At 42.8% G+C, this 27068-nt stretch overlaps 1 protein-coding gene across 2 annotated transcripts in view; it reads left to right on the forward strand.

Annotated features, from left to right (window-relative positions):
- The window catches only part of ELOVL6 (ELOVL fatty acid elongase 6), a 75515-nt gene that overhangs the window by 27108 nt on the left and 21339 nt on the right, over positions 1-27068 (forward strand). For both annotated transcript variants that reach the window (XM_054633126.2, XM_077177158.1), the window contains one exon: positions 22717-22848. In XM_054633126.2, the coding sequence (XP_054489101.1) occupies positions 22717-22848 (132 nt within the window). The remainder of the gene's footprint in view (positions 1-22716; positions 22849-27068) is intronic.

The raw sequence follows: 27068 nt of genomic DNA on the forward strand, positions 1-27068 counted from the left end.
GGAAGGTTGTCTGTGCTCAAGTAGGTGTTTATGCAAGGACTGCAGGGGTGACTTCATAACCCAGCTGGAGACAGCAAGTGAAAGCACAGAGCAGCTGGGTTATTACTGAAGGGTGCATGTGTAATTTAGGGAAAGCCATGTTTGTTTATGTGGTCTCAGATTTGGAGGATTCTTAACTAATTGAAGAATTATTTGTTTGAATCTTAACACATGGCATTCATTACTCTGCTGCAGTATTTGTGTGAAATCTGGAAATGGTGGGAAAAGAGTGCCTGTGTGTGGGTTAGTATCTATGGAGTTATGGCTACACCATGTAATGTGAAAGTTTTCCTTTGAAATGTGCATGAAGTCAGGTGCTCAGTCTTGGATATCTACTGTGTCTCAGGGCTTTCAAAGTGACTAATGGTTATAATTCTCCCCAAGAGTTTCCTAGTCAGAAACACCTTATGAGAGTCTGCAAAAGGTACTGAGCAGCTCTGCTCTGAAAGCCAGACTGGCCGCCAAGATCTTGGCCACAAGCATTTACAGTCACTGTTCCCTGCAACATCTAAGACAACACTGCTCAAAAAGTTGTTCTTGGGTCTTTCATGTACTGCCAATTGCTGAGGCTCAGTCATATATATGTAAATGTAAATATATGACAATTTCTCAGTTAGATCAGTGACTGGTTTTTACCCAAGCTGCAATCCTTTTTCTTTAAAAAAAAAGGTGAGCTAGAATTACTATCCTATATGACATGACTAAATGCTAAGTATTGATCCATTATTTTTTAAAAATTCATGAAATAAAAACACCCTGCAAACATTTAATTTATCCTGCTTCTGCACCCATGAACATTGGAAGACTATAGCCTGTAACTACATTTGAAAGAGTGCTCTTATCACATTGTCAAATCCACAGAGGACTGGGTCCCACTCAGCAGTTTTAATTTCATTTTTCATGGCCAAAACAATGGTGAGGGTTTATGAGATCTCCCACCAGTAATCTCTTGCAGAAAATAATCCTGTCCAAATAAAACTGTTCTTAGGACACTAAAGAAGGGGAAAGCTGAGGTAAGCTAGGGAATTGCATTAAGTGCATACATTGCCTATTTTGTGAAAATCAGTGCTGGAGGAGGATGCTTGTTCAGGATTCATTGCATGTCTGTTGTGACTCCATGTAAAAGCAAGAGTTAGATGGCAAGGTGAAGGAACATGGTGCTGGAGGTATCATCCTGTTAGTGAGACACGTAACCCTGGTCCAGCCCGTGTGCAGTCACAAGAGAAGGGTTGCCAGCTTGAGTGCTCAGAATTTCTGTTTGAGTAATTATGGTGTGCCTCCCCATCCTAAAGTTCCCCATGAAAATGTAACAAGTCCTAGTTCATTTAAGTCCTTGAGCAAATAATTATGTTGCTTGTCCATGTCACATTTTACTGTCTGTGAAGAGGTAGCAATATCTTTTAAGGCTTGCACTGGAATGCTGTCAGGGTGAATTTATTAATTTTGCTATGTACTTATGTATGGGCTGAATTGTATCAGTACCAAACAGAGGACTATAAATTTTTAAAGGGGTGGACACAGTATGTGTTTGCTACTGCTGAAAGCTGTATGTGTATTTTGGTTTGCTGGGTTGTCAAGAGGGCACACTATACCAGGATTAACATGGGTCACATCCCTAAATGCACTTCTGAACCTAATGAGTGACTAGCTAAACCTTAGATGCAGTATGATCTTTTATGGGTTTAGTATTTATTTATTTTTCCTGTTCTCTTTACAAGTGTGCTAAAAGCAAACAATCCATGGCAGTGAGTCACAGAGGCTAATGGTGTTTTGCACAGAAAATCCACAAGCTTTTTCAACTCCAATTATTTCTCTTTCACCTTCATTGAATTCATTGCTGGTGAAGGATGCTGGGTGAACAGTCCTAATGTCTGAAATGTTCTGACCACAGCTGTGTAAAAGCAGCAGTGACCTTCCTCAGCTTTGTGTTTCTGCTGAGAGGAAATGATAAGGCTGTTTCTTGCTAAGCACGGGCTTAATGCTACCAGCTCGACTCGTGCAGATTATCAAATAGTCTTCAGGTAGTAATGACCTTTGGTCATGGTGGACATGGGCCAGATCTAAACTAGCAAACTGTAAAAGGATCTATATCCCATTACCAAGCCACTATCTGGTCTGACTCATTAACATTTTAGTGGCAAAAGTTCAAATGAGTTATTTCATTAATAGTCATGAAACTAATTACATTGAAGTGCATCTGTCAGTGGTAAAGACAGCTGACTTCTATGCATCTGAATAAATTCAGTCTGTGGTAGGAAATGTTATTCTGCTTCTAAATGAGATAAATACATTGCAAATCATGAAGATGTATTAAAAAGGAGAATGTAGATGTGCCCTACATGTAGATGTGCTTGATGCTGCAGTTCCCTAATGCTGTCAGTTAATGAAGTGAATAATCAGAAGTGTGCTTGAGTAGAGGCGGGGTTTTGGGCAATATTTTGTGCCTCATTTCCTCCTACAGACACCAAAAAGTCTGCAAGATAATAAGGGTTATGGGGCAGGAGTGTTGTCACTGACAACCCTCACATTTGGTAAAACCAAATGCACCCCAGTATCAAGACTAGTTTTGATATAGAGAGACCTGGGTATAATGAGAGTGAGTCAGGGAGGAGAGAGGAAAGGGAAGTCTTACATCTGTTCCTCCTAAGTTTTGCCATTGGACAGCATTTCTCCACAAAAGAGACTCAAAAGCACAGGTAAGACTGTGGCCAGGCCTATTTTTGTAACACAGTCTTCTGTCTGTAAAATGGCACTGGCCTGTTCTGGGGTGAAGTAAAAAAGCTTGTGAGAAGAATATGAGCAGTAATCAGATTACACAGGCATTTAAAGTAGATGAACCACCCTTATGTAGTAATTATGGCCAGAAGTCAGCTGCATCTACCAACAGTCCACTGTTAGGAAAAGTACTGTGTGTGGGGAGTTGTTATTGTGAATCTGTCCATACTAACATGTCTTTATGTGTCTCATAATGCTGTGGCATTTTGCACAGGTTTGAGAAACTAGCAGAAAGATACAGTTTTCCCTCTTGGCTCTGTTGTCTCTGATTTTTGTGTTGTAAGCAGGCTCCAGCAAACTGTTGTGTACCAGGACATTACAGGAGGTGGGGGTCTCCAAAGTTTTAAGAAGATGATACAGACATAGAAAATATAATTACATATTTATTTTACTTCTGGATAACTAAATTGAGATACTTCAAGTGACCTACAGTAAAGTTCATGACGTGGCACTTTGATATGTAACATACATGCTGCATCCAGTAAGATGTTGTAAACCAAAGATGAAACTCAGTTACTTCTGCTCCTGGTAAGTTCTGGTTTTATTTCTGTTCTTCAGACCTACTCTAGAGAAACCTCCACGAGGGTAGATGTACAATGCAGATTCACAATGCAGACAACCTGGCACCAATGCAAATTACAGTCTTGTAGCAATGCCACAAATGTTAGTGAAATGAACTTTAGTGGACACAGCTGGGTTGTACAGGCCAAAGATTAATAGAAAAAGTGAAACTGGGTTTTTTCTTTAGTGGAGTGCAACTTGCACCTGCTTTATATGGAATGTTCTTCAGCAGCCTGGGAACTTCCAAAGCTTTTCTTGGGAAGAAGCTAAGCTGTAGTGGGACCAGGGATGATGCCACCTGTATGCAGTGAGTGGGAATCTTGCAAGGAAGCAGGAAGGCAAGCCTGCATTGATGTCTGTCCCCTTCTGACTCCCAGCTAATGCCTGTTGTAAGGATGTGGGGGCTGTAAATGGCTTGGACTGACTCCTGTGGTTGACCAACAGCAGGAGCATGGCCAGATGCGTAGTTCCGGCCTTGAGATACCTTTGTTTAATTCACTCTTGAAAGCCAGGCCGCGTGAATTTTTTTAGATGAAGAATAGTTTTTGAATTGTTTCTTTTTCACTTACTAAGCAATATAGATATAATCAACACACCCATGCAGGGAGTGGTAATCTTGCCAATCCAGTCAGGAAAAGGCAGAATAAAACACTTCAGAGGTACTGCAAGAAACCTCAGGGAAGGAGAATAGGCTTCAACACACTTTTGCCTGTGAATAAGTCACACAGAAAGAGAGATCACTGGAAGCTGCTAAGTCCCTTAAGAAAGTTTGATTAACCAAGAAAAAGCATCGGATAGGGACTTGGAGGACTAAGAAATAAAATAAGTTTGTAAAGCTGTTGAGTTTTGCTGTCTGACTTAGGGATGTCAATCAACAGGGTTCACCAATTAATATGCAATTTCTTCAAAGTGCTCTGAAATTTTAAGGAATTTCTCATTGATGCCCCTAAGCTTGCACCAGACCTAAGTGTTTCTTTGGCAGTCAGACAGAGGTGAAATCTTTTCTGGCTTCTGTGCAGTTTCACCACATTTTTTGGCAGTGTTTGGCATCCTCTGTCTGTTATTTCCCACTGGGCCTGTGCAGATAAAAAGGAAACAAATATGTTTGTTCTTTGACAGGCAGTAGAGCGGCTTTGCCTGCAGCATTTATGTTTGGCTTGGAGTTGCTGAGTTGTGTTTCTCAGATATAGAAATAGGTGCTTTCTGCCAGCTTATGCCTTAAGCAAGGGTTGTTCCCTACCCTCTCTTCCCAGTAAGTTGCACTAACTTAGAAGAGTTTCCAAAGCAGGGCAGTGAAGCTAGTGATGGGTCTAGAGGGTAAAGTCCCATGAGGAGCTGGGGTTGTGTAGCCTGGAGAAAAGGAAATGCAGGAGTGACCTTATCACACTCTACAGCTATGTGAAAGGAGGTTGAAGTGAGTTGTGGGGTGGTCTTTTTTCACAGAGTGATTTATGTTGGAAGGGACCCCTGGACATCATCTAGTCCAGCCTCCCTGTTCAAGCAGGGTCCCTTAGCACATGTTATTCAGTTGTGTCCAGATGGCTTTTAATATCTCCAGAGAAGAGACTCCAGAACCTCTCTGGGGGTTCAACCTGTTCCAGTGCTAAGTCACCCTCATAGTAAGGAAATTCTTTCTCAGATGGAACTTCCTTTCTTCCAATTCCTGCCCATTGCCTCTCATCCTGCTGCTTGGCACCACCAGGAGGGGTCTGGCTCTATCCTCTTTGCATCCTTCCCAAGTAACAGGTGATGGGACAAGAGGAAATGGCCTCAAGTTGTACCAGAAGAGGTTTTGGTTGGATATTAGGGAAAATGTCTTCACAGGAAGTGTTGACAGGCACTGGAGCAAGCTGCCTGCGGAGTAGTTGAGTCACTGTCTTTGGTGGACTTAAAAGTCATGTAGATGTCACACTTAGGGACATGTTTTAGAGGAGAACTTGGCAGTGCTAAGGTTCTATGATTCTATTTTTTCTTGGTACATGCATGGCTACAGCTAGAGAATTATGTGGAAAAGCACGTTTAGCACTGGGAGCAAACACCAGCTTGGTATTCCTTTGTCCACCCTTACAGGCTGATCAGTGCAGGTCTCTCTACATCACCTCAGCTGCCACCTGGGCTGACTTGAACTGAAGTGAGAGAGTGACTCATTTAATTCCCTGTCAGCCCTTTTGGCATTGGCTGCCACCATGGCTGAGCTGCCAAGTGCTGTCAGTGCAGTGCCATGCTGTCCTTAAGGAGAAACTACAAAAGACTTGTCAACATCTGTTGGTAAAAACTTCTAAGACTTACCAAGTCTTGAGTTCAGATAAATGTTGTTATCACTAAGAGCCAGGCTCCCTTTCTCTCTCCTTTCTGCACAAACAGTGTAGGGCCAAACCCTGAAACCACTGATCCAAACCAAACCAGACAAAAACGTGCTCTTACTACAAGTGACATATTTGCTAGGAATGGGCTGGCAAATAGTTTTCTGTTTAGTTCTCAGGAACACTGTTGTCAGCCCAGTCAATGCTGCACTGATGCAGCAAAGCATTTTGGTAAAACAAATAGAAGGAGGAATCTGTGCAGGGGTACTGCTCAGTAAGCTTTTTTGAGTAAGGGGTTTAAACATTTGGCTCTGAGTTGCCTTCTAAACTGGAGCCCTTTAAACTGTTTGTGTAGCTGCAGGGATCTGGAGTGTTGAGCAAAGCTGGGCTTGGCTTGGGGAGGTGTGGGAGCCTGTTCACTGGTAAATTGTAGTTCTTCACTGTTCTGGTGTGCTGGAGGCGAGCACACGGGGGAAGGGAAGCACAGGCCAGTAAAAGACTACATTTCTGCTATGAGTCAGCCCCAAAGGAATCCTAATTTTAATTTATTCGTTTTAGGTTGAGCTACCAGTTATTATCAGTGCAGCCAAAACCCCTGGGTCTGCAGAGCACTGCGCTGGAGGCAGACTTGATACCATGACAGGGACCACTTTGGGATCCTTGCTGATCCCACTGCCACTGCAGCCACTCCAGCTCATCTCAAGGTGCAGAGTAATGAGATTTTCTCAAGCCTTATCCCAGGACCTGGTCTCTGTGTCTGAGTGGTTTAGACAGCACTTGTCTTCAGGGGCCCTGGAGATAGAGACCATCCTTTGTCACTGGTCTACAAGGATGCAGAAGATGATGTAACAGATAGGCTGGCAGTCACTATATGGCTGTGCAAGACCAGATCTTTTTGTCTCTTAATGCTTGCAAACTTAGTTTTCCTTTCCTTCTTTCCTTCTCTAGATTTGCCTTCCTTGCTGATAGCTCTGCAGCTCTCCTGGGTATGCGGTTTGTAGGAAGTTTTCTGCCCAGAGGAGGGCTGTATATAATTTTTATGCTGCTGTACTGTGCAGGAGTCTCAGTCAGAGTTTCACTGTGTACATCTTGCTCAACAAGTCCCAGCCTTGCAGCCTGGGGGATTTGTGTTGGCAAAGTGCAAGTGCTGGAAGGCAAAGGAGAAGCTTTTGCAAATTAAAGGTGCTAGGCTTGCATGCTTCTGTTTGCAGAATGACTCTGTTGTAGGGTAGAGGTGAGACTTGTCTGCCACCTTTGTGCGTCACACCCAGCTGTACCCAGCAGCACTGAGCTTTTCCTCTCTTGGGTCTGTGTTCCCAGTGATCACTTTCAGCACAGTCATGCAGGAGGTGATTGGGTGCAGGCAGGAGTGCCCAAGCCCAGTTTAATTTTGTAAGGAACCTGAAGGGTCATGCAGCCCATCACCTAGTCTTTAATTATTTTTTTCCCCAAACTTGCCAAGCCCCATCTTTGAAGCAGGCAAACATTTTTGCACTTGGAAAGCAGAGTCTCCCAGAGTTTGGATGTCCTAATGCCTGAGAGTCATCTTCCTGCCTACACTTAGTGGTGGCTGGCGTCTGTGGGTTTGTTCTGCTGCCAGGAAAACTGAAGTGACTATGTACCTTCCTCACCTTCCCTCTTGCATGAGAGCAAACTCAACCTGCCAGGGTTTTTTAATAGACGTGAGTCAGGGGAGAGTTGTGTGAGCCTATGTAAGACATCTAAAGATACTTAAAAAAAATAATTAAAGCATGTGTGGTTAGTGCAGGCTGAGGAGCAAGATAATCCTTTAGACCTTGTCAGATCAGCCATCTACTTTGTCTGTTGTGATAGATTTGCCCAGCCCTCATGCTAGAAACTGTTTCTCACTGTTATTTTGTTAGTATTTATCACTGAATATGTATGCAGAAATCCTCAATCATTTAAGATGCTCGCTTGTTCCTCCTCTTCCTCCCAAACCAAAGAAGGCTGAAAAGTAAGACTGTACTTAAGCAGAAGCAGCAAAACCTTTTCCTAGTATTAAAAATGGAAACGTATTACAAAAAGCAGCTGCATTGTTTGTTTGTTTTTTCTTTTAATGCACAGAAGCATGTTTCCTTTTCATTTGTTAATTACAAAAGAAAATTCACCAAGGAGAGTCTTGTTAAACAAGTCTGGCATTGAACAGGGAAAGAAAGCAAAGAAAAGGACCTGCCTTCACTCTGTAGCTGCTTGATCCAACTCACAGCCATGACCTGAATTTAGTTTCCTTCCAGCTTTTTGTTTCCACATTTTTCCTCCAGTTTTTTTGGTCCAGTATTGACAGCTCCAGGAAGGATGACAGAGCCCTATATTTTGCCCCCAGGCACCACATGGAAACGCTGATTTAGAAATTTAATCATCAGGTGTGGACTTATTTCATGCGACACACACTTGCTGCCCAGGGAGCCACAGGAGCAGTGATGCATGCCCATTGCTGGCAGGCAGCTGCAGGGACTTTAATTTCCCAACCTTCTCACTGCCTCTCTGATTTCCTCTTCCTCAGACCCATCAGAGACAAATACTTCCCCAGCCCATTTTACCTCTCTGTAAAATGTTTAATTTGGGAGAAGCTGAGATTTTTTTTTCCAGGCAGACTAAGAGGCAGTGGGTGTGGGAGAATTTGGGGTGAGCTCCCTTGCAGGTTACTGACCATGGAAACATCTCATGAAAAGCTTTTGACTAGTGAAAGGAAAGAACTGCAGCTCTAGGTCTAAAATTCTGCCTCCAGAGACACCATTCAGAAAGCTCATAAAGTTTGCTGGAAAACCAACTAAATAGTGGAGAAGCCTTCCTTTTGTGAAGGAGCCCTAGTCCAGGTGGGTTTGTGGAGCTTTGGATGCAGAGAGTTTTCCAAGAGTGCTCACTCTATCCAAAGTGCATTAGCATATAAGAATCAGCCATTCAGGGACATCAAGACATTATTCTGTTACTTTCCAGTTATATTAGCTGCAGGATTATTAGGTTTTGTACCAGGATTTTCACATTTTCATTTTGGCTGCAGGATGTATGCCAGAAGGGTGCTTTATGTCCACTCCAGTAGTTTAAACAACTGTATGGTTTAAAGTGTTTCAGTGTACAATGGTGAGGAAGAGAAGCAGCTGCTTGAGAATGTTTTTGCACTGTTGCTCTTTGGATCAGTGCAGTCACTAAATTCACATAGACACATTACCAGCTTTTTCTTGGTCTCAAGGAGCTCCCAAACCATTGCTCATTAACACATCCTGTCATCAATATGTTTTAGAAGGTCTAATGGAATTAATTCATGAGCCTTCTCAGAAAGACATCACCCTAGCACAGCCTGTGAGCACCAAACTTAGGCAAGTTGTTTGAATACAGTTTTACTCAAAGTTTGTGGTCTTTTTGTGAATGCAAATTTAGCACTGGGGTTAAGTTTCTATTACATGGAGCCACATTCTCAACTAGTTACCTCTTTTGTGAATAAATCCATTTTCTTTAATTAAGAGGCTCATTTAGCATGTTACCAGTAGTAGTATTATCAGTAGTATTTAAATTTTATCCGTGGTGCTGGTGTTATTTAACTGGAGTGAGTGAGGAGTAGAAGTGGGATTTGTTCTTCACACCAACCAAGCAAACAAGCACATGTGAGATATGAATAAAGTGTGTTATAGTGCTATAGGAAATTTGGTTTATATCAGCACATTGTTTAAATACCAAGATAGAAGAACAAGGAAGCACAGTCTGATTTAAGTGGTAAGGACTGGTACAGTTGTGACCAAAGTCTAGTTATGTCCATCATCTGGTTTGTAGCCATGCTAATAGCCTTGTTTTATTTAGAGCAAAAGCTACCGGGGTGGGGCAGGATGGGTGCAGTGGCAGCTGTAACACAGATCCAGCATTTTCCAGAAACGTGGATGAGAAGTTCAAAGCAGTGTTTATGAGAATTCAGTTCCCAAAAGAACAAACTTCTGCAACTAGAGGCTTGATATATTTTTGAACAAGTCACCAGAGTCCTATGAGATTGCTAAATGTCTAAGGCAGGGAGTTGCTGATTGTTTTTGCTGATAGGCAGGTGCAATGACTAAAACATAAACTGTAGGCTGAATTTAAAAAATTGCAATGAATCACAAACTAACTGTGCTTTTGCTTTGCCCAACCTGTTTTACCAATGGGACTGAAACTGCTAAACCAAAACTTTGAGCATGAATGTTGTTCCTTCTTGGCAAAAGACAGAGGACTCAATTATTTTTCTTCAGAGGTTTCTCTCTGTCACTTATCCCTCTGTGCTTGCTGTCACCTTGGTGATTCAGACTAGTGGGAAGGACCAGAATGAAGGGCTGCACTGGACATGTCCATGTGAGCTGGTGCACCCTGCACTGTGCTGACCATGGGGACACAGCAGCCTGGAGAGCCAAAGAAGCAAAGCAGAGCTTGAGCCTGAGACCATTGCTGCTGGCTGTCAGTGCAGGTACAGGCTGACTGCAACACAGCAGAACCACGGCCAGGGTGCAGGCAAACACAGGGGCATGTGTCTGTGTTGGTGGTCACTTGGGGGTGGTGCAGGTCCAGGTCTCTCAAATGTTTTTTAGTGAGCTGGAGTCCCAATGATCTGGAGAAATTGGATTAAGTAGAAAACCTCTTGCAATGGGGCAGAAGGGGAATCACTGGCATAGCTCCCTAAAATGTGAGTAAACTCTTTCCCCTTGGTGCTTTCAATTCCAAGACTATCTGCCTTTTGGAAAACAGGCTGGAGTGAAGTGTCAGTCCAGATGCAGAGTAATTGTGGAAGTCTCTAATACGCATTTATAGCATGCTTACACTCATAAATCTCAAAGCAAACTACAGCAACAGAAGAAGCAAAACCAAAAGCAGTAAACATTAGCAAACTGCCATTTGCTAGGGTATCATGGAAGTGGAAAAGCTTGTTGAATGCACAGCTGTGCAACTTTTTCTCCAGGCAGTTATGTTAGCTGGGTGGCATATGTGCAGTTGCGTTGATCATTACCAACCTCAAAGAGATAGCATTTACCTTCCCAAGGAGAGGCTCATAAAAGCAGGCTACTGTTAATGTGTACTTAATGCCCAGAAACTGGAGTGCCCCACCCCTGGAGAGTGTGGTAGGTGCTTGGATCATGCAGGTTTAGCAAGAAAGCATCAAATATTTCCTAGTTGCATGTGTGGGTTTTGTGATGGGGCCACCCAGTGCCTGGGTGTTGATTTTGTTCAGATGGTGGGCTCTGGTGGAAGAGTTGCAAAGCACTGGAGCACCTCAGGGCATCCCCTGAGAAAACACTGTCTTTGGAAAGATCACCTTCTTCCCCCTCTCTTGCCCACCAAATCCTGCATGCAGGGGCCAAGGGACTCTTGTATTCTGTTTGCAAAGGGAATAGAGCATCCTTGAATGAGATACTGATGCAAATGGGTTCATGTGTCATCTAATCATAGCATGAGAGAAACAGTGGGCAGATACAGGAGGCAGATTTACTGCTGACTTTACAACAGCCCCACGAAAGAAAAGTGTTAAGCATAGGTGATGAGAGTGGAGAGTATTCTACTATGGTAGCTGTGTGATACAGAAATTAATGTAGGACTAGCCTGGCTTTTGGCTGGAACAGATTTTTTTTAACCTCTTTATAGGCCACCCATAAGTTAGTAAACCTGCCATGGAGAGAAATTTGAGCAAAATCCACAAGTTACAGTTGTGTACAATCCAATGAAGAAAAGAACAGCAAATGGAATATATTAGGAGATGTAAAACAAATTTTGGTTATGTGACGTTTGAGAACAAACCAAGGTCAGGTAACTTAAATAAGTTCTTTACCTTCATGGGAGGCTGCTTCCTGTTTGAAAAGAATCTGAAGCAGGATCACTGATGTGTTAACAGCTCTCCTATTCATTTGCAATGATCTGGTTCTGCTTTTTGTCCCTTAGTGATTACAGCCATTGAATTTGGACTGCTGATATATGTGAATTGTTTAAAAATTTATTCATATTTATGCCCTTGCTTGCTCCATTTGTCTGCCTGTCCAGAAGAGCCAGATGTCAATCACCGCTCTCTCCTCATAATGCTCCTTTTCCTTCTCTAGGGTCAGCCACTTCCACCCTAGTCCAGATTCATCACCTTATTTGTCTGTGATTTCTTTCCTTTTGGCATCTGCTGTCTTTTAACAGGTCCCCTCTGAGCAAGATTCAGCACAGACTATGACAGGCAACTCTCTTTGTATATGTAACACTTTCATGTTACACTTCCTAATCCTTCAGTAACCTGGTCTTCTTACGCTGCCATGGAAAGTGAAATACGGCTAAGCAGTTTAGTATCCCATCTCATTAGGTGAGGGGGTGGCTGAGGGCAGAATGCAGTCAGTCAGAGCGTCGGGGCTGGAAGCAAAAAGAGACTCAGACTCTTGAGTTTGGGACAGCCAGTGGGTCCTGCCACCTGTTGAGAGAGACAGAGGGGCGTGTGCCAAGCCTGACGCTGCAGGCAGAGGTGGGAAGGCAGAACAAGCTGTCACAACCATATTGCTGACAGGATGGAGATAAGCTACATTAATGCCTTGTACTTTGTACTGCTTTGTGCACTCCTGCTGGTTTCTGCCAATTGTTTTGGACTTGTTCAGGACTGCAAGTGGGATGTCTGCAGGAAATGGCCATAAAACAGCCAGGCTGTGATATTTAGTTGAGGAACAGGGGTTGGTGATTGTACAGTGTACAGCTCTTGCAACATTCCTTTGTCCCGCTTTTTCCACTACAGGTATAGGAATGTCATCCTGCTTCTTAAATTTTGTCCACCTCAGATCCTGAAAATTCTGACAGTAATTAGAAAATTTCTTCCACTAGTTTATTGCTTGCAGTATTTCTCATGGTGTTTTATATACTCCTCAAAGACTTATTAGTTGGATTCAGGCCAGTTTGCCTCTACCTTTGCATTTGAAAAGGTCTGCTTTAAAGACACTGCCTTGACTGATTTCAAGTAAAACAATTCTGGATTTAATGGAGAAGCTATAGGTCACGGTCAATCACATGGGAATTGTGACAGGTTGAAAGTACCCGGAAATTTATTAGCAGATTATTCTGGGTATTGAAGCCTCCACTGGGAATGAAAAGCAAGAAACTCTTAAGTAGTAGTGAGGTTTAGTTCATGAAAATGCCATTTGGTAATGGCAATATAATCAGATAATGCTGCCTTCCCTGCCAGTGGACACATTGGACAAGTGGCAAAGCATTGTGCTGGAAGGAGGTAGCAGCATGTAAACCTGCCTCCTAGCTACTCCAAACTGCTTTCTATTGCAAGTTTTGAGCTCTGCTGAAACACCTTTCTATTTGTTCTGACCCAATTCCCAGTTGATTGAGAAGCAGAATGGCTGTTGGGCAAAGCTCTTTGTTTTTGAGAGGTAATTGAAAAGATTATGAAAAGATTGCCCCATTTTTTTCTGGATTTTGTCGGTTTCCAATTGGTCAAGAGTTAGGTCTGGCTTCACTGCACCATGTCCATTAGCATCCTTTATCACTTGCTCTCTCACCCATAGACAAAGGTCACATGTCCTTGAATTCTATTAGATTTACATCAAGCAGTCCTTGACATCATGCATCAAAAAGTACTGTGGGACCAGTCAGAGCAGGCAGTTGTTCTCAAGATGACCTGATTTTTCTTCAGTAGGCGATGCTGGAAGATATTCTTTTATTTGCTTCTCCACCAAAATGTCCTTTTTTATGAGTTCCATTTGCTGCCTTCTCTTCCACAGGTTGCCTGGACATTCAGAAAGTTTGAAAGCAAGGCATTTTATTCCACAGTTCCATTACTGCAATGTCACTGGTACCACTATCCCCTTCTAATCAAAGCTAGGCCACCAAATGATATTGCTGGCTTGCTCTCATCCATGTGTATGGCTTTAGGTCTTTTGGTGGTGAAGAAGAGTGGAGTAAGTGTATATCTGACATGGTTTAGGGTATGTGCCAGTTTAGAACTCCCACTAAAACCCATGCTCCTCTAACTCACTCCCCTCCTGGCCACTCCCCTGCTGCAGAGGAGAATTGGAGGCACGACAGGTTGAGATAAGAACAATTTACTGGAAAGAGCAATGAGAAGAGAAAACAAACAGTAGCAGCAGCTACTAATGACAGAGGGTATAGGAAAGGGAGGATTCACACACAAAACCCCCAGCAGCCAACAGGACTGGACAGCTCCCCCTGCCATGCTCAATTGACCAAAAAGAATGCCTTCTTCCCAGAAGAGACTCCCTTACCTCCAACCTCAGCAGTGACATGTGGTGGTACAGAATAACCTCTGGGTTCCAGCCATGCCCCCTCCTGGCTACTGCAAAATTAACCCTGTCCTGGCCAGACCCAGGACAGCATTCTAAATTATTATGCTTTTCAGGCATCCCCTTAGTTTGGTTTCCTCTAGGATAATTTAATGTTTTCTAGCACTGAAAAAGTTATATGGTGATGCTTTTTATAAGGTGATCAACAAGCTCTGGCTGTGAAGTCTTAATTGTGTATTACTTTTTGCTGTCCTGTTTCTGCCATTGCTCTCTGCTCTATGGGAAAATCATGCATGACTCCTTTGGCCAAGAACGCTCTCAGGGAAATCAGAACAGTTTTACTTGTTTGTGTTTTGCAATCCAATGACAGTTGTAGCAACATCATTTTCTGAGGCTGTATTGCAGAAGGCTGGAAGGGAGAAATGTCTGCTGGAATGTCTTTTAGGGCAGATAGAAAAATAACGCACTTGCTGCTTGCAACCCCTCCATTTTCCATGCTTCATCTTAAATGACTGCTTTTATTTTTACTTAAATATTTTTGGGATCCAACAGACACTTTCCCATAATAGTTACAAATTGCCTTTGCAGTGGTAGAGAGACATGAACTTGCCATTGTGGTGCTGAGGCTTTCTGCAGGTGCACAGGCAAAGGCATCTTCAGTAAAGTATTCTTATTGATCTGTTGGTTGAGTTGTGTTTTGTTCTGTTTAATAAACAAATATCTATTTGCTAAACAGTTTAAAAAAGCAGCACCTGTCTATATAAATAACATTTTGAGTTTCTTCAGGGATCTTCTTGGATTTGAAGGATTTACATTGACGTACTCCTTTAAGTGTAAAATTATGAAATGTCATAACCACTGATTAATTTGATCAGATAAAGCAGATCAAATGAGTAAGGCAGTTTGGAAATCTAGTTATTTTCAGCTATGTCTGTATGACATACCTCTATTAGCATCTTCATTAACTGCTTTCAGGTGAGAGGTAGGAACAAAAGAATGATTTCAACTGGGAAGGATGTAGGTTAGTAGTCCCGAAGTTCACTTGCAGTTGTGTTTACTAGCTCCAGGTTTTTATGGTGGAGGCCAGAGGTTTACATTTACATTGATGAAATTAAAAGTGAAAGAACTGTAGCTTTTCATCAGAGCTGCGGTGCCTTTGACCTACATTAGCTTCTCTGCTTTCTGCCATCTCTCCACCAACTGCCTGAAAGTCTCAGCAATGCCTGGAAATATCAAGTGGAATTGGGACACCCTGACTTGTCACCTGTTATAACCCCAAATCTTTGTCTTAAGAACTATGTATGTTGTCAGAGTGATATCAATGGATTTAGCAGAGGCTCCCAGTCAGGGAGTTTCTCTGACTACACTGAGCTTCTGTAAAGGCTCTTAACAGGGACAGGGATGGTCATCATTTTCCAGTAGGATCCTGTGGGGCTAGATTCAATTCTTGGCACTGGCCCTGTAAATCTTGGAGGGGGTTGTGCAAAAATGGTTTTTACCTATGATCAGTGTCAGTAACAGTGGGGTCAGATGCCATCCCTGGGATGTGGCCCATCCTTGGCATGTGTGGTGGCACTGAGGATGGGGTGGTGCAGGCTACGACTTGGGCTGAACCGTGTCACTTGGGATGCCAACTGGGTAGGAGGGTATGGTGTGGCTCACCCCAGTCACCCAACCCACTGGGCTGCAGCTTCCACTGTTGTCTGTGCCAGGTGGAAACTTCAGGGGTGGCTGTTGTCATGGCACACTCGCCTGCCAGCTTCACTGGGTGGGTCCCCCATCCACAGGTTAAGTGGAGGAAGTCCAGGGCAGAGCCAGAGATGAAGCTGATTTTCCTTCAGTGATAATTTCGGCAACTTCGTTTCAAAACCCAAAGTTTTGGAACTTGTTTTGGGGTCCTTTTCTGTAGTGCTTTCTATTTGAGAGGTTCTTTTCTCTTGTGACATGGCTTATATTTGGGATTGTAACTTTTTTACAAATTTATGGTTTGTTCCATCAAGCCTGTATGAGACTTACAAAGAACAGGGGACTATGCTTCAGAGCTGAGTTTGCCCCTTCTATCTGAAAAAATCCCCAAATTGTTCCTGAATTTTAACTTTGTTTTCCCACCCTTATGTTTTTCTTATATTTTCCCACTCACAGAGAAAACAACAAAAGTTTGCTGCTTTCTTTGTCCCTAGCTGCCCACATTTGAAGTGTGTGGCTATTACTCTCTAACACCTATGTTTTACAAACATGAGTATTACAAATTACTGGCAAACATTTCAACAAAACAGATGCAACCATCAGGGAGGTGCAGGACATGAGCCACCTTCCCCCATGCCCCCACACTTCCGTGCCCTTGTTTCTCCTCTCTGTAATTTTAGGGCTGTTGGCTGCCCTGCCAAGGCAGGAGTGGTTTCCTGCCCCTGGGTCAGACTGAATGCAGTGTGGGCAGAGGCTCAGGTGGGCACAGCCTCTTGCTCCCCTGGGACAGTGTTGTATTGCTCCAAATAGTTTAGCTCTTGCAAATTGGCTGGTGGTGAACTGGGGCTATCTCCACTGGACCAGAGCAGGCTATGAGCTGGTGATACACCACAAAAAAGTAGTTGCTCTGCTCTTCAGAGGTTGCTGCCCCTGTGGTTCTCACCTTTGGCACGCTGACCTGGGCAGTGGGGACCTGGGCTTCAGGCTGCCCCTCAGCTCAGCCACTGTCACTCATAGAGCCAGAGTGCATACACAAGTCTTCCTCATCTTCCATCCTTTTCAGCAATGTTGTGCTTGGTCCCACAGCAGTCCTCCTGTCAGCTTCCCAGCCCCATGTTTCTTTCCTTTGTGTGGGTTAAGGGGTGGGGACAGTGACACAGCTACATCTGGCAGTAATGACAGAATTGGGTGATGGGAGCAGCACCCCAGAGAGAAGGCACATGTGGGGGAATACCAGTCCCTGGCCCATGTGTGTTTCCAGGGCCCTGACTCCTCTTCCCTTGCTCTCAGACAGGAGAGAGGTGCCTGGAGAGTTGCTCCAGCCTTGGGGGAAGCACAGACTTGCACATCCAGCAGTACCTGTCACGAGAAGGCTGAATGGCCTTTGAGACACAGCCTTTAGGAATGAAGGGATCAGATGATTGGTATGAGATACGTCTGTGGTTACTCTCTGATAGCTTTTGACGTCAGAGACCATCATCAGTGAATCACCTACATGTCTGTGTGACTGTCATCACTGCTGTGCTAAATATAAATGTCAAAGGGTATTGAGCTGCAGGAATAAATCAGACTCTGTTGGCATGTGGGTATCAGACAGGTCTTCCTCTTCTGTGTGTCCTTCTCTCTCTATTATGAAGCTTCCCCTTCGTCAATGGGAAGCAGCTGCAGGAACTCAAATCTAAGCCAGGAGTACAGGTTATATTTTCATACACAGATCCACACATTGGATCTCTTCTTGCTGGTTCTGTCAAAATTGTATCAGTGAAGAGAGAGAGAAAGGTTTGCTTTGACAGTATTTTTGAGGTAGAAACACTGAGAGACTGAGAAGCATTTTCACACCCTTTTTTATACAGAATGTGTGATTTTTAAATAAGCACCAGAGAGAAAGTAACTTTGCCAAGGCTACCAGCCCTGCTGCCTGATCTGTGGACATGGGTATGTTGTGTGATTCACATGGGTTCAGGTTAAAGCTAGACTCTCAATTTAGCAGTTTCAATTATAAACACAAATTATTGTTGTTATTTTCTGTTGAAAGCTGGGAGAAAGCAGTAGGAAAATTCCCTTATAGCCAGACATTTCATATAGCCAGACATTATTTTCTTTATTTTTTCAGTAAATCTGGTTGGGTTTTTTTTACATCAATAAAATGGTGATGAAGAAGGCCAAGAGAAAAATGTCAGGAACCTGAAACTGCTTGTTTACTTTCAAGCAACACTCTGCTCTGGCAACTGCAGTGGGGTTTTTTTAACCTGTTGTGCTCCTTTTACAACAGATGAAGTGGTAGTGAATTTAAAAATGAGCCTTGAATGTGCAAAGTAAATACGTCTTGATTTAAAAAACCTTTAAAAATCCTATGGAATGTAGAAAGAGGGGGCTAACACCACTCTACTACTCCTTTACTGAAGGCTGTTATGCAGATAATCCTGTATTGCATGATAAAAGAGAGTTTAACAATCTGTGATAAGGTTGTCTTTTGGGCATTTCTGTAAGGACTTTCCTTAATGATTAAGGAAAATCCTGTGGAAATAGTCAATTTTATAGCACACACACATACACACACACACATATATATATCTGTTTCAGTTTACTCATTAATATCAGAGAACTCTACAATAATGACTCAGGCTGCTATTTTCAGGGGGGAAAAATGGCAACAGTGCATCTGGGCTTGAAACCACCTCCTTCAGCAGTAGTGCAATATTCAGGATTATTTCACTTTGCATCACAGACAGGGGGATGTCTCATGCTGCTGCACATGAGGCTCACCCTCAGGCTTTGGCCCCTAATTTTAGAATACTGTGGCAACGTTATATCTTACATTTTCAGCATTTTATAAATAAGTGCTTCTGTGGAAATTAGGATTTCTTAATCCTTAGCCATTTGTTTACAACTGCTTTCCTCTTTGGATTATTTGCTGTCCCTTCCCAGAGCTGTGTTTTCCTGCCTGAGGCTTGGGTGGCTGATCTCTTCTTGTCACTCCATGGTGCCTTGAGTGGGCATTCCTGTGTGGGTCTCCTTGGCTGGAAATGAGGAGAAGCTTTGTTTCTGTCTTTCTCTATCATTCTCAGTTTCTGCCTCCCTCTTCTCAGCTGTACTTTTCCTCTTTCCTGTCTCTGTTCCTCTGCCTCAGGCACACCCATGGATGCAGGAAGGATCCTTCCAGGGGCTCCAACACAGAAAGAACTTCAAGCCTCCTTGCCTTCCATGCTGTCCCAGCTTTATGTCCATCTCATGGCTGCCAGCTCCCATCATTTGCTGCCATGCTTACTGTTCATCCTTTCTCTTCTCTTTCTCACATCACATGTCCCAGCTTCTTCCTCTCCCTTTGCCTCATGACACAGCCATCTCTCTGCTACTGTCCTGGAAGATCTGTCCTACATCTTTAGCCCATAGCCCCTCTTGCCTCCCTCTCCTGTGGTAAGCCCGAATATAGCTGTTAATATGTTCTCCAGAAACCTATCAAGGGGGAAAGAGCTGGCAACTTTTGTCAGAGGAGCATGGAGTTGTATTCAGTACAGATAGTACTTAGTCCCTGAAGCCTGAAAATGTAGGAAGGTGGGAGACAACTGTGAGAAACAGAAATGCCAGAAAAATGTGGAGGATTTGGCAGCCCTGTCTTTATGTCTACTGTGTTATCCTGCAGAACAGAATTGAAGACAAACATATGAATGTGCTAACATTTAAGTTATTGATGCAAGTCTGTTACTGAATTACTTTGAGGAATTTTATTTTTTTTAGTTTCAAGGTTAATTTTTTTGGTCATTGTTCTGCTCTATTTAGTTTCTCTTCAGGTAATAGTTTTGAAAAGGTACATTACAGAACAACTCCAAACCTCTGTCTTTCAAAATGCTTGTTCAATATTGCTCTCCTTTGGCTAAAATCATACCAGACCTAATTGAATTCTGTCAGATTGCCATTGCTTGATGTCACTAGCCCAGCACCAGACTGTAGTGTGAACCTTTGGGAAAATCCATCATAAAAACACTAGTAGGAAACTGGTTAATACCAGTCTAATGGAGTTTATCAGATTATCTTAAGAGTACATACCTCTGCAACCCCTTTGTAACTCTGTCACCTGGACTGCCCAGTTCTTTTAACCATTGTTAGGCTGAAAAAATGGGGAAAATTCAAAGTTCTTTGAGTGCAAAAAGTAGCAGGGATCAAAACAGTGGATGATTTCAAGATCAGCCTAATCATTATTCAGTATTGTGCTTACCTCTGATGGGAGATAATACTACTGTGTCCCTCCTTGTCTGAAACTGCTTACAGATGCTCTCTGCAGTTCACATCATGTGTGCAGTCAAGTCTTGCCATGTCTACCTCTGCTGATACAAAGTTGCCACTGCTGATACAAAGCTGCATACTCTGGGAATACCATTTACCATCATTGTAAATAATGCTGTACTCATTACAAAGCTCTAAAGTGACCTAAAATTTATCTATTCTAATTACTGTAACATAACTATTGACCTCACTCAATAAACTGATTGAACTCACAAAAGATAGTTTCAGTAATAAGAAGCAAAATGAAGTGCTACTTGATGTAAATATATAGATTATCTGGCTCAGGAAGAAGTGAAGACAGACAGGACATAGACCTGAACTGCTAACTCATTCAGACAGCTTTTCTTGTCTTGAACTGGAACTGAAGTTGAATCATTACTTTGAAGTCTCGGCTGTGTTTGATCTAGAACTGAACTGTTTCCAACTTGCCTTTTGCAAAGTGTCTCTAGCTACTGCTCTTGAATCCTGACATCCTCCTGTGCCAGCCTGCATGGCCTGTGCTGTGTTGGCAGCTGCATGGCAGCACTGCATGGCAGTCTTTTCCCCTGCACTACTTGGGCTGTCATCCTGCTCTGCTCTCAGTTGCTTTGGAGATCAGTGCGAGACAGACCTCACCCATGCCCAGGGTGGCGTTGAGCTGGGCTTCACACTGCTGCTGAAAAGGCTGCAGAGGGAAGGAGTTGGGAATGCAGTCCAGACTCACACTAAGAGCCTGCTTCTATCTTTCAACCCGTAAATCTTCTGTAAACAGTTAGGTGGTTCAGTACGAGCAAGCTTGAGGTGGTTCATACTACCCAGACTGGCTAACAAATATTTACTGATCTCCAGCCAAGTTAAAGTGCAGTCATGCTTTCAAATTGGTGATTCTGTCCCTTCCCTGACCAGTGAAGTAAAAATAAATGGTTTTTTTCTGTATTATATGAATAAGGGCCGACACTTTGTCATTTTCAAACCCTGGTCATGATAACCATTGCCCTAGCAATTAGACCATCTCAATGCACAAGGTGAGAGGGTGCTGGCTCCTGGGTCTTCCTGAGGCTTTTGCCAGCATGGATGCTAAAGCTCACCCAGTGGATTACAGGCACTGGGTCCTCCTCTTCTCAGAGCATCAGGTGTATCTTCATGCAGTTACCTGCATTTTACAACACAGAGCTATAAATATATCAGTAGAAACAGAGTTTCTCAGTGGGCAGAAAATGGCATGCTGCAGAATGCTTACTGATACGCATCTGACTCTCTTGGGTTAGTTTTTACTTTGCTTTCAAACTTAAATAAAATTCAATTCATTTATCTTGATTGAAGGTTGCATTGAAGGTTCCAGTCAGATGTGCTACAGCTTTCTTAGTTTTTCTGAACCTTCCAGGAAGACCCTTGGCCATCGAGAGTCTCATGATCCATTACCAGGTGCCTTGAGGAGGCACACACACATGCTGTGCTGTGCCACACTGCTTGGCCCTCAGGACCATGCTGTGCTGGACAGATTCCTTGCCACAGGGTAACCTCAGCTGGCCAGTCACAATGGAAGAGCCCAGAGGTGGCATCTACTTGGTACCAGTAGTGACACCATGGCACATACTTGTTTTTCTCTTGAGGTGAAGCAACATACTGTCATTTGAACATCCAGTTGAAAATCCTGTGAAAAGTCTGAAGACCTCAGTATGGGTGAGCCTCTCTCCCAGTGGGAAGCCTGGGCAGTATGCCATGGCCTGATCATAGGCCTGTCTGCCACTGCTACCCTCCAGTGTCAGAAAGAACTAAAGGTCTTGTAGCCTGCTGCTGTCTTTTCAATCGCGTTAATGTAGTAGTTACCTTTCTTGAGAGCATTTGTCATTCTTGCTTGGTGTACAATGGGAGCCAGAAACTCCTGGTTCAAAACCATAGTCCATAGTTCCTATATTTGTGAATATAATGATAAATTATGTAGGGAAAATTCTATTTTTGAATAGATGCCCTTCCAGTTAGGCCACCATTAATGGTGTACATTATTAAGCCTTAGTCAGTATAATGTTGTGCTGTGTGGGAAGGAATCCCAGGCTTAGTCTATTTTAGACCTCTAATGGTTGATTAAAAATGAGTTATAGTAGCAGAGTTCAAATATTTGGTGATTATTGCTGAGCTGGACTACTATCAGGCAGTTTTAAAAATAAAATTCGCAATTTGAAGAGTATAATTGAAGTTCCTTTAGAGAGCTCTGCTTGACCTTTCAGCAAATGCACTGGATTTCCTGAAACAGCAGTCACAGGCAGGGCGATGCCACAGGGCAGTGCCAACCAGCATGGTCCTGCTGCTTGATGGGGCTGTTGACCTCTCCTTGCTGATCCTCTGCTTCTTGTGAGGCTCATCATGGTGGCTGCAGGGCTGATGATCTTTAAGTGTCTTTTTAGGGGAAACAGTGGGAAACTAAATTGCCACATAGGGAGGATCTTCCAGGAAACAAAAATTTGTATGAAAAAGATAAATGAGGCACAGAATGTGATCAGCTGGTTCAACTTCCAGCGGTGTTTTGCTTGCAGAAGGGTGTCTGGGCTCTGCCACATCTATTCTGTTCCTCACAGAAGTTCAGTCTTCTGAAGCTGGTGAAGAATGGGAGCCAAATTTGTCTGTCCTTTTCCAGAAGTTCCCCAGGGTCAGTTTTGCCTGCACCCAGCCCTGAGTGTGTGCAGGCATGTAGTTTCATACAGAAATGATAAGCTCAGCTGTGATGCAGAAATGTCTCAGAACGAGTTTCCTTTCAAGGAAGCATACAAGCCCTTAGCCATGATGTGACTCTGCTGTGTATCTAATATTAATTAAACATTTGACAAGTGTTTTTTGGTTTTGTTTTGCAGGAAGAAATCATTCCTGTTTTCAGCTCTGTACGCTGCCTTTATATTTGGTGGTCGGCACCTAATGAACAAACGAGCAAAGTTTGAGCTGAGGAAGCCGCTCGTGCTCTGGTCTTTGAGCCTCGCCGTCTTCAGGTAGGCACTTCCTCACACCACCTGCCTTTGACACCAGGCCCTGAAGAGGTTTGGGCTTCTTCACCTCCAGCAGCACTGCTAATGCAACAACAGGCTCACACAGAAGTGGCATTCCTTTGCTTCTGCTACTCAGGGTTGTTTCCTGATCCACTCCTTAACATTGAAATTATCTCCTTTGACTTAGCAGGTCATAGAGTGTTTGAAGAGGGGAGAAATCAATAACAAAGGTGAAAATACAGGAGGACATGAGAAAAAGCACTTACCATTGCAATACATTTACCATGCAAGCTACAAATGGCAATAAACACATGAAGATGTTAGTCTTGTCTCAGGTGCTAGTAGTATTATGTTTATGTGGTGTGTATATGTGGAATATTTAGTCGGGACTCTGATCCCCATTACAGTGAGGTAAAACAAAAGTCACTGCTTTGATGACAGGTAAATTAGACCACTGTAATTGATATCAGGAGCTGACTTCTGGTTATTCCATGACAAATTGCTTGTGACTGTAGCAAAAAGGTGGCTCCACAGGGAAAGGCTGTTTCTTAGTGATGCACATCTCTTGGCTGTGTGTTGACTCCATATTTAGTATGGGGAATGTCATGTTTGGATTGTTGGTAGTTGCTGAAGTCAAATTGGCCAATCTGAACTTCACTTTACATGCTTAATATGCTAATTTTTAATGATGCTGAAGATAAATGAATGAATGAATAAACAAATGGTAATAAAAATAGCCCTTACAACACATGATTTTTGGTACAAATTACTAGTAACAGTACACAGATGACCTTAGGACTATCCTTCATTTCAGGGACTATGGGGACTGTAAGTTAGAGCTCACTGAACAACATACAGACCATCCACAAACCATTATCAAACACTGCTACTTGTATCTTTCTAATTTCAATATAATACTTATTGATTAACATGTTTGCTTACTGACCAGGCATGAATGGCGCATTGGTTTTCACAGAATGGGAATAGTTTTTGCTGAGAGACTCTACAGAGTAAAATAAAGCAGGAATGGGGAAGTTTGGATTTTTTCATGGCTTTTCCTTTTGTTTTCCAAAATTGTATCACCTTGAAACTTTCCAAAACTCTGGAAGGGAAAACAAATTGCATTTCTAATAGCTAGCACATGCTAACAAAAGAACTTTAATTTGGCTTGGTTTTAATAGTTCATCAGCACATCAAAGAATATCTCAGAGCACACAAAACTTTTAGTGGTCTGGATAACTTTGAGAGCAAGTTCTAACACTGTGGAAATTTGTAATTTTCATTTGATTGCACTTGGTGCTGTATTTCTGGCTGTGTGTCTAACATCATTTTGCTTTAAGGTCCTGTAAGCAATTGTCATTGTTTGTTCCAGAAATGACTGAATCTCAGCAGCTGTTGAATTGAATCCTAGATGGCATTTCAGTTTTGGATCAGTTTGTAAAGTTGTTTGTAGCCAGCAGGATCCCAATTCTGATAGCACTTTCTTAATAAATGTGGACAGTAGGAACTAGCACAAAGCATTTGTAGTTTAATTCTCAATCTGAGGCAGGGAAGCGTGATTTTGGAACTTTCCTTTGCATAAGATGTCTAGGGAGAATTTAAAAATCATATTATTTTGAGATGTGGCTGACATTCACAGTGTGGGGTTCTGAAACAATTTCACTGGCTAATTTCCTCTCAAAATCTCAAGTAATTGATGCACTGATCAATGAATAGCATGAATTTACACTGCACTGCCTAGATGGACTTTGAAATCAACAGATTCATTACTTGCTGATTGGAGTTTCCCATCATAATCATATGAAGTAGCTAAAAACTTATGGCCAGCATGAGCTGCTGAGTGATGCTGGGTGATATAAAACTGTGGACTTCATGTTTTGAAGCTTCAAGCTGCCAGGATGAATCTGCCACAGAGAGCACCTCAGGGCAGGTGCTCAAGGAGAGCTCTGCTTGTGCAGATGAGAAGCATTGGCCAGAAGGGCACAGCTGGGAGAGGGATTCACAACTCCACAGTCTGCTTCCTCTGTCAGCTCAAATAGCACTACTCAGGGACAAGGGTTCCCAAAGCCCTGCAGAACTCACCCTTTCCTCTGTGTGTTAGGAAAAGAGACAGCAGAGTGGAGGGGATGTGTCAGATGTTTGGTCTGCACAGAAGCACTGTGCGTTTAACCTGCTGGATTTGCTATGGGCATCAGTTGATTATGAATATTATATGACTATGTTTTGCTCTTCTGAGGTGCTGAGTAGTGTGCAGAAGAGAGAAATAGGGAAAGGGGAAAACTGACCCCAAATGTTTGCAGTAAGACAGCATGAAACCTTTGTAGCTTCCATAGCTACAAAACCCATACAAAACCCTTGACTTCTTCCCTGGAAAACAGGAGAGGTGACAAAGAATTAATGAAGACATGAGAGAAAGTGATAGAAGTGTTCACTAGATAGAAGTGTTCACTAGAACATCCATTACCTGGTGCTTCAGCACCAGTGTCCTTTCTGGGGCCATTTGTCACAACCTTACTGACTGTCTCAGCAAGCAGCGCTTTAAGTGCTGTAAACTTGCCAAGTAACTTGGATTTGGTTTTTTTCTGGTTCCTGTTGTAACTAGGTGTTGTGTTTATATATGCTTGGTCTGAAAGGCATTCCAGCTTTCTCCAAAGGTTATTCAGGTACATTTAGAGGACTGGATACTTACTATGGATCCAGGAAAATGTTCCTTAAATTTCAAAATATTTCCTCTTTGGCTTTCAGTGATGCCAAAATGCTCTGACTTTTACAATACCTTGCAGAAATTCTAAGTAATGTATTTGTCTGCCATGAGTGGTTGTACTGAGGAAGAAAAACCTGCCTGGAGAGCCCTCAGTATTCTGCCTCAAGGTCAGTGTGAGGATTTTTTCTAGGCTCCTTGCTTATCTCCCTTTTAACACTCCTACCATTTTACCTGCTTCAAATATCCTCGGAAATAGTAACACTTAGCAGAGGCTGAAAAGATGTGTTTTGGGCTTTAAAAGAAAAGGAAATTGCCTGCCAGGCAATCACATGGTCCTTCTTCAGAAGGTATCCTGTATGCCCTCACTCTTGCCAAGATCATTTAAATGTGGTAGCTCCTACAGTAGCAAACTCGCCACGCTTATAAATAAACAAAACAATTACACCACCCTGCTGAGCTTGCTGAGCATTCAGGAGCCTGGTCAAGAGGGAGTTTTGTGTCAACACTGGCAGCCAGCAGGATTTCTGAGAGAAAAAGCAGCTTTATTTCCCTTTGAAAGCATTGACTAATTTTGAACATTTTGTCACTGAAAACTTCAGTAGGAGCAATGACAGTAAATCTTGCTTTTCATTTGGAAACCACTGTGAAAACATCATCTCCTGAAATCTTTGGCTGAGAAATCATTTTGAGATACTGGGCGTGCTGGGCTGGTTTGGTCTTTTGGTCCCTAGCAGGTTTGTTGACTTGTTTCAGTCATTGAAGATTTGTTCTGTTTTGTTTTGGTTTGTTTTCTACACTTTATTAAGTGTGTTTACCCAGCCTGGTTATGTACTGAGGTCACTGGGGAGCAGAACCATGTTGCTCTGTGGTAACAGGAACCTGCTGTTAGGCAGCTACACAAAACGTCCTTCTTCAGTCCCATAAGACCCCAAGGAAACCATTACTGTTTCACCTACAGAATTAAAGGGACAGTCAGTCCTGTATTTTTGAATATTTCTTGGGGGCAAAACACATCAAACCTGAATTGCCAGTTTTATATTTGTGACACTTTGAAGATAAAGTCGGGGCAATCCATCGAATGTTTTACTTGGAGTCTATCAAAGCTGAGGCCAGGACTCACAGAATACAAGTCATTAATTCATGTTTTCATTACATCTCAGATGGATTTTTGTAATTCCTTTTATAGGCCACAGAGCCTGTGTATGGGTAGCTTTTCTTTCAAGGAGCTTAAACGTGTTTGATCACCTCGTCTTCACAGAGGACAGCAGCATGGCACCATTTTCCTATGCATCCTTAAGGGGCTGACAACAGAAGTTTCAGGGTCAAGGCTCTAACTAATAATAGTAAAAGGTTGTCTTCCCTAGGGAGTGCTGTCACATCAATGCAGGAGGCAAGGAAGCTAAAGCATCTAACGTGATGCAATCATTTGTAGGCAGAGGCTAAGCTTGACTTTGGCTGCTGGGTGCAGTGAAAGGAAGAATATCTCTTCATCTAGGCAAGCCACACCACTATAATGCTC

The sequence above is a fragment of the Agelaius phoeniceus genome, chromosome 4 (assembly GCF_051311805.1).
Source record: "Agelaius phoeniceus isolate bAgePho1 chromosome 4, bAgePho1.hap1, whole genome shotgun sequence".
Classification (NCBI taxonomy): Eukaryota; Metazoa; Chordata; class Aves; order Passeriformes; family Icteridae; genus Agelaius; species Agelaius phoeniceus.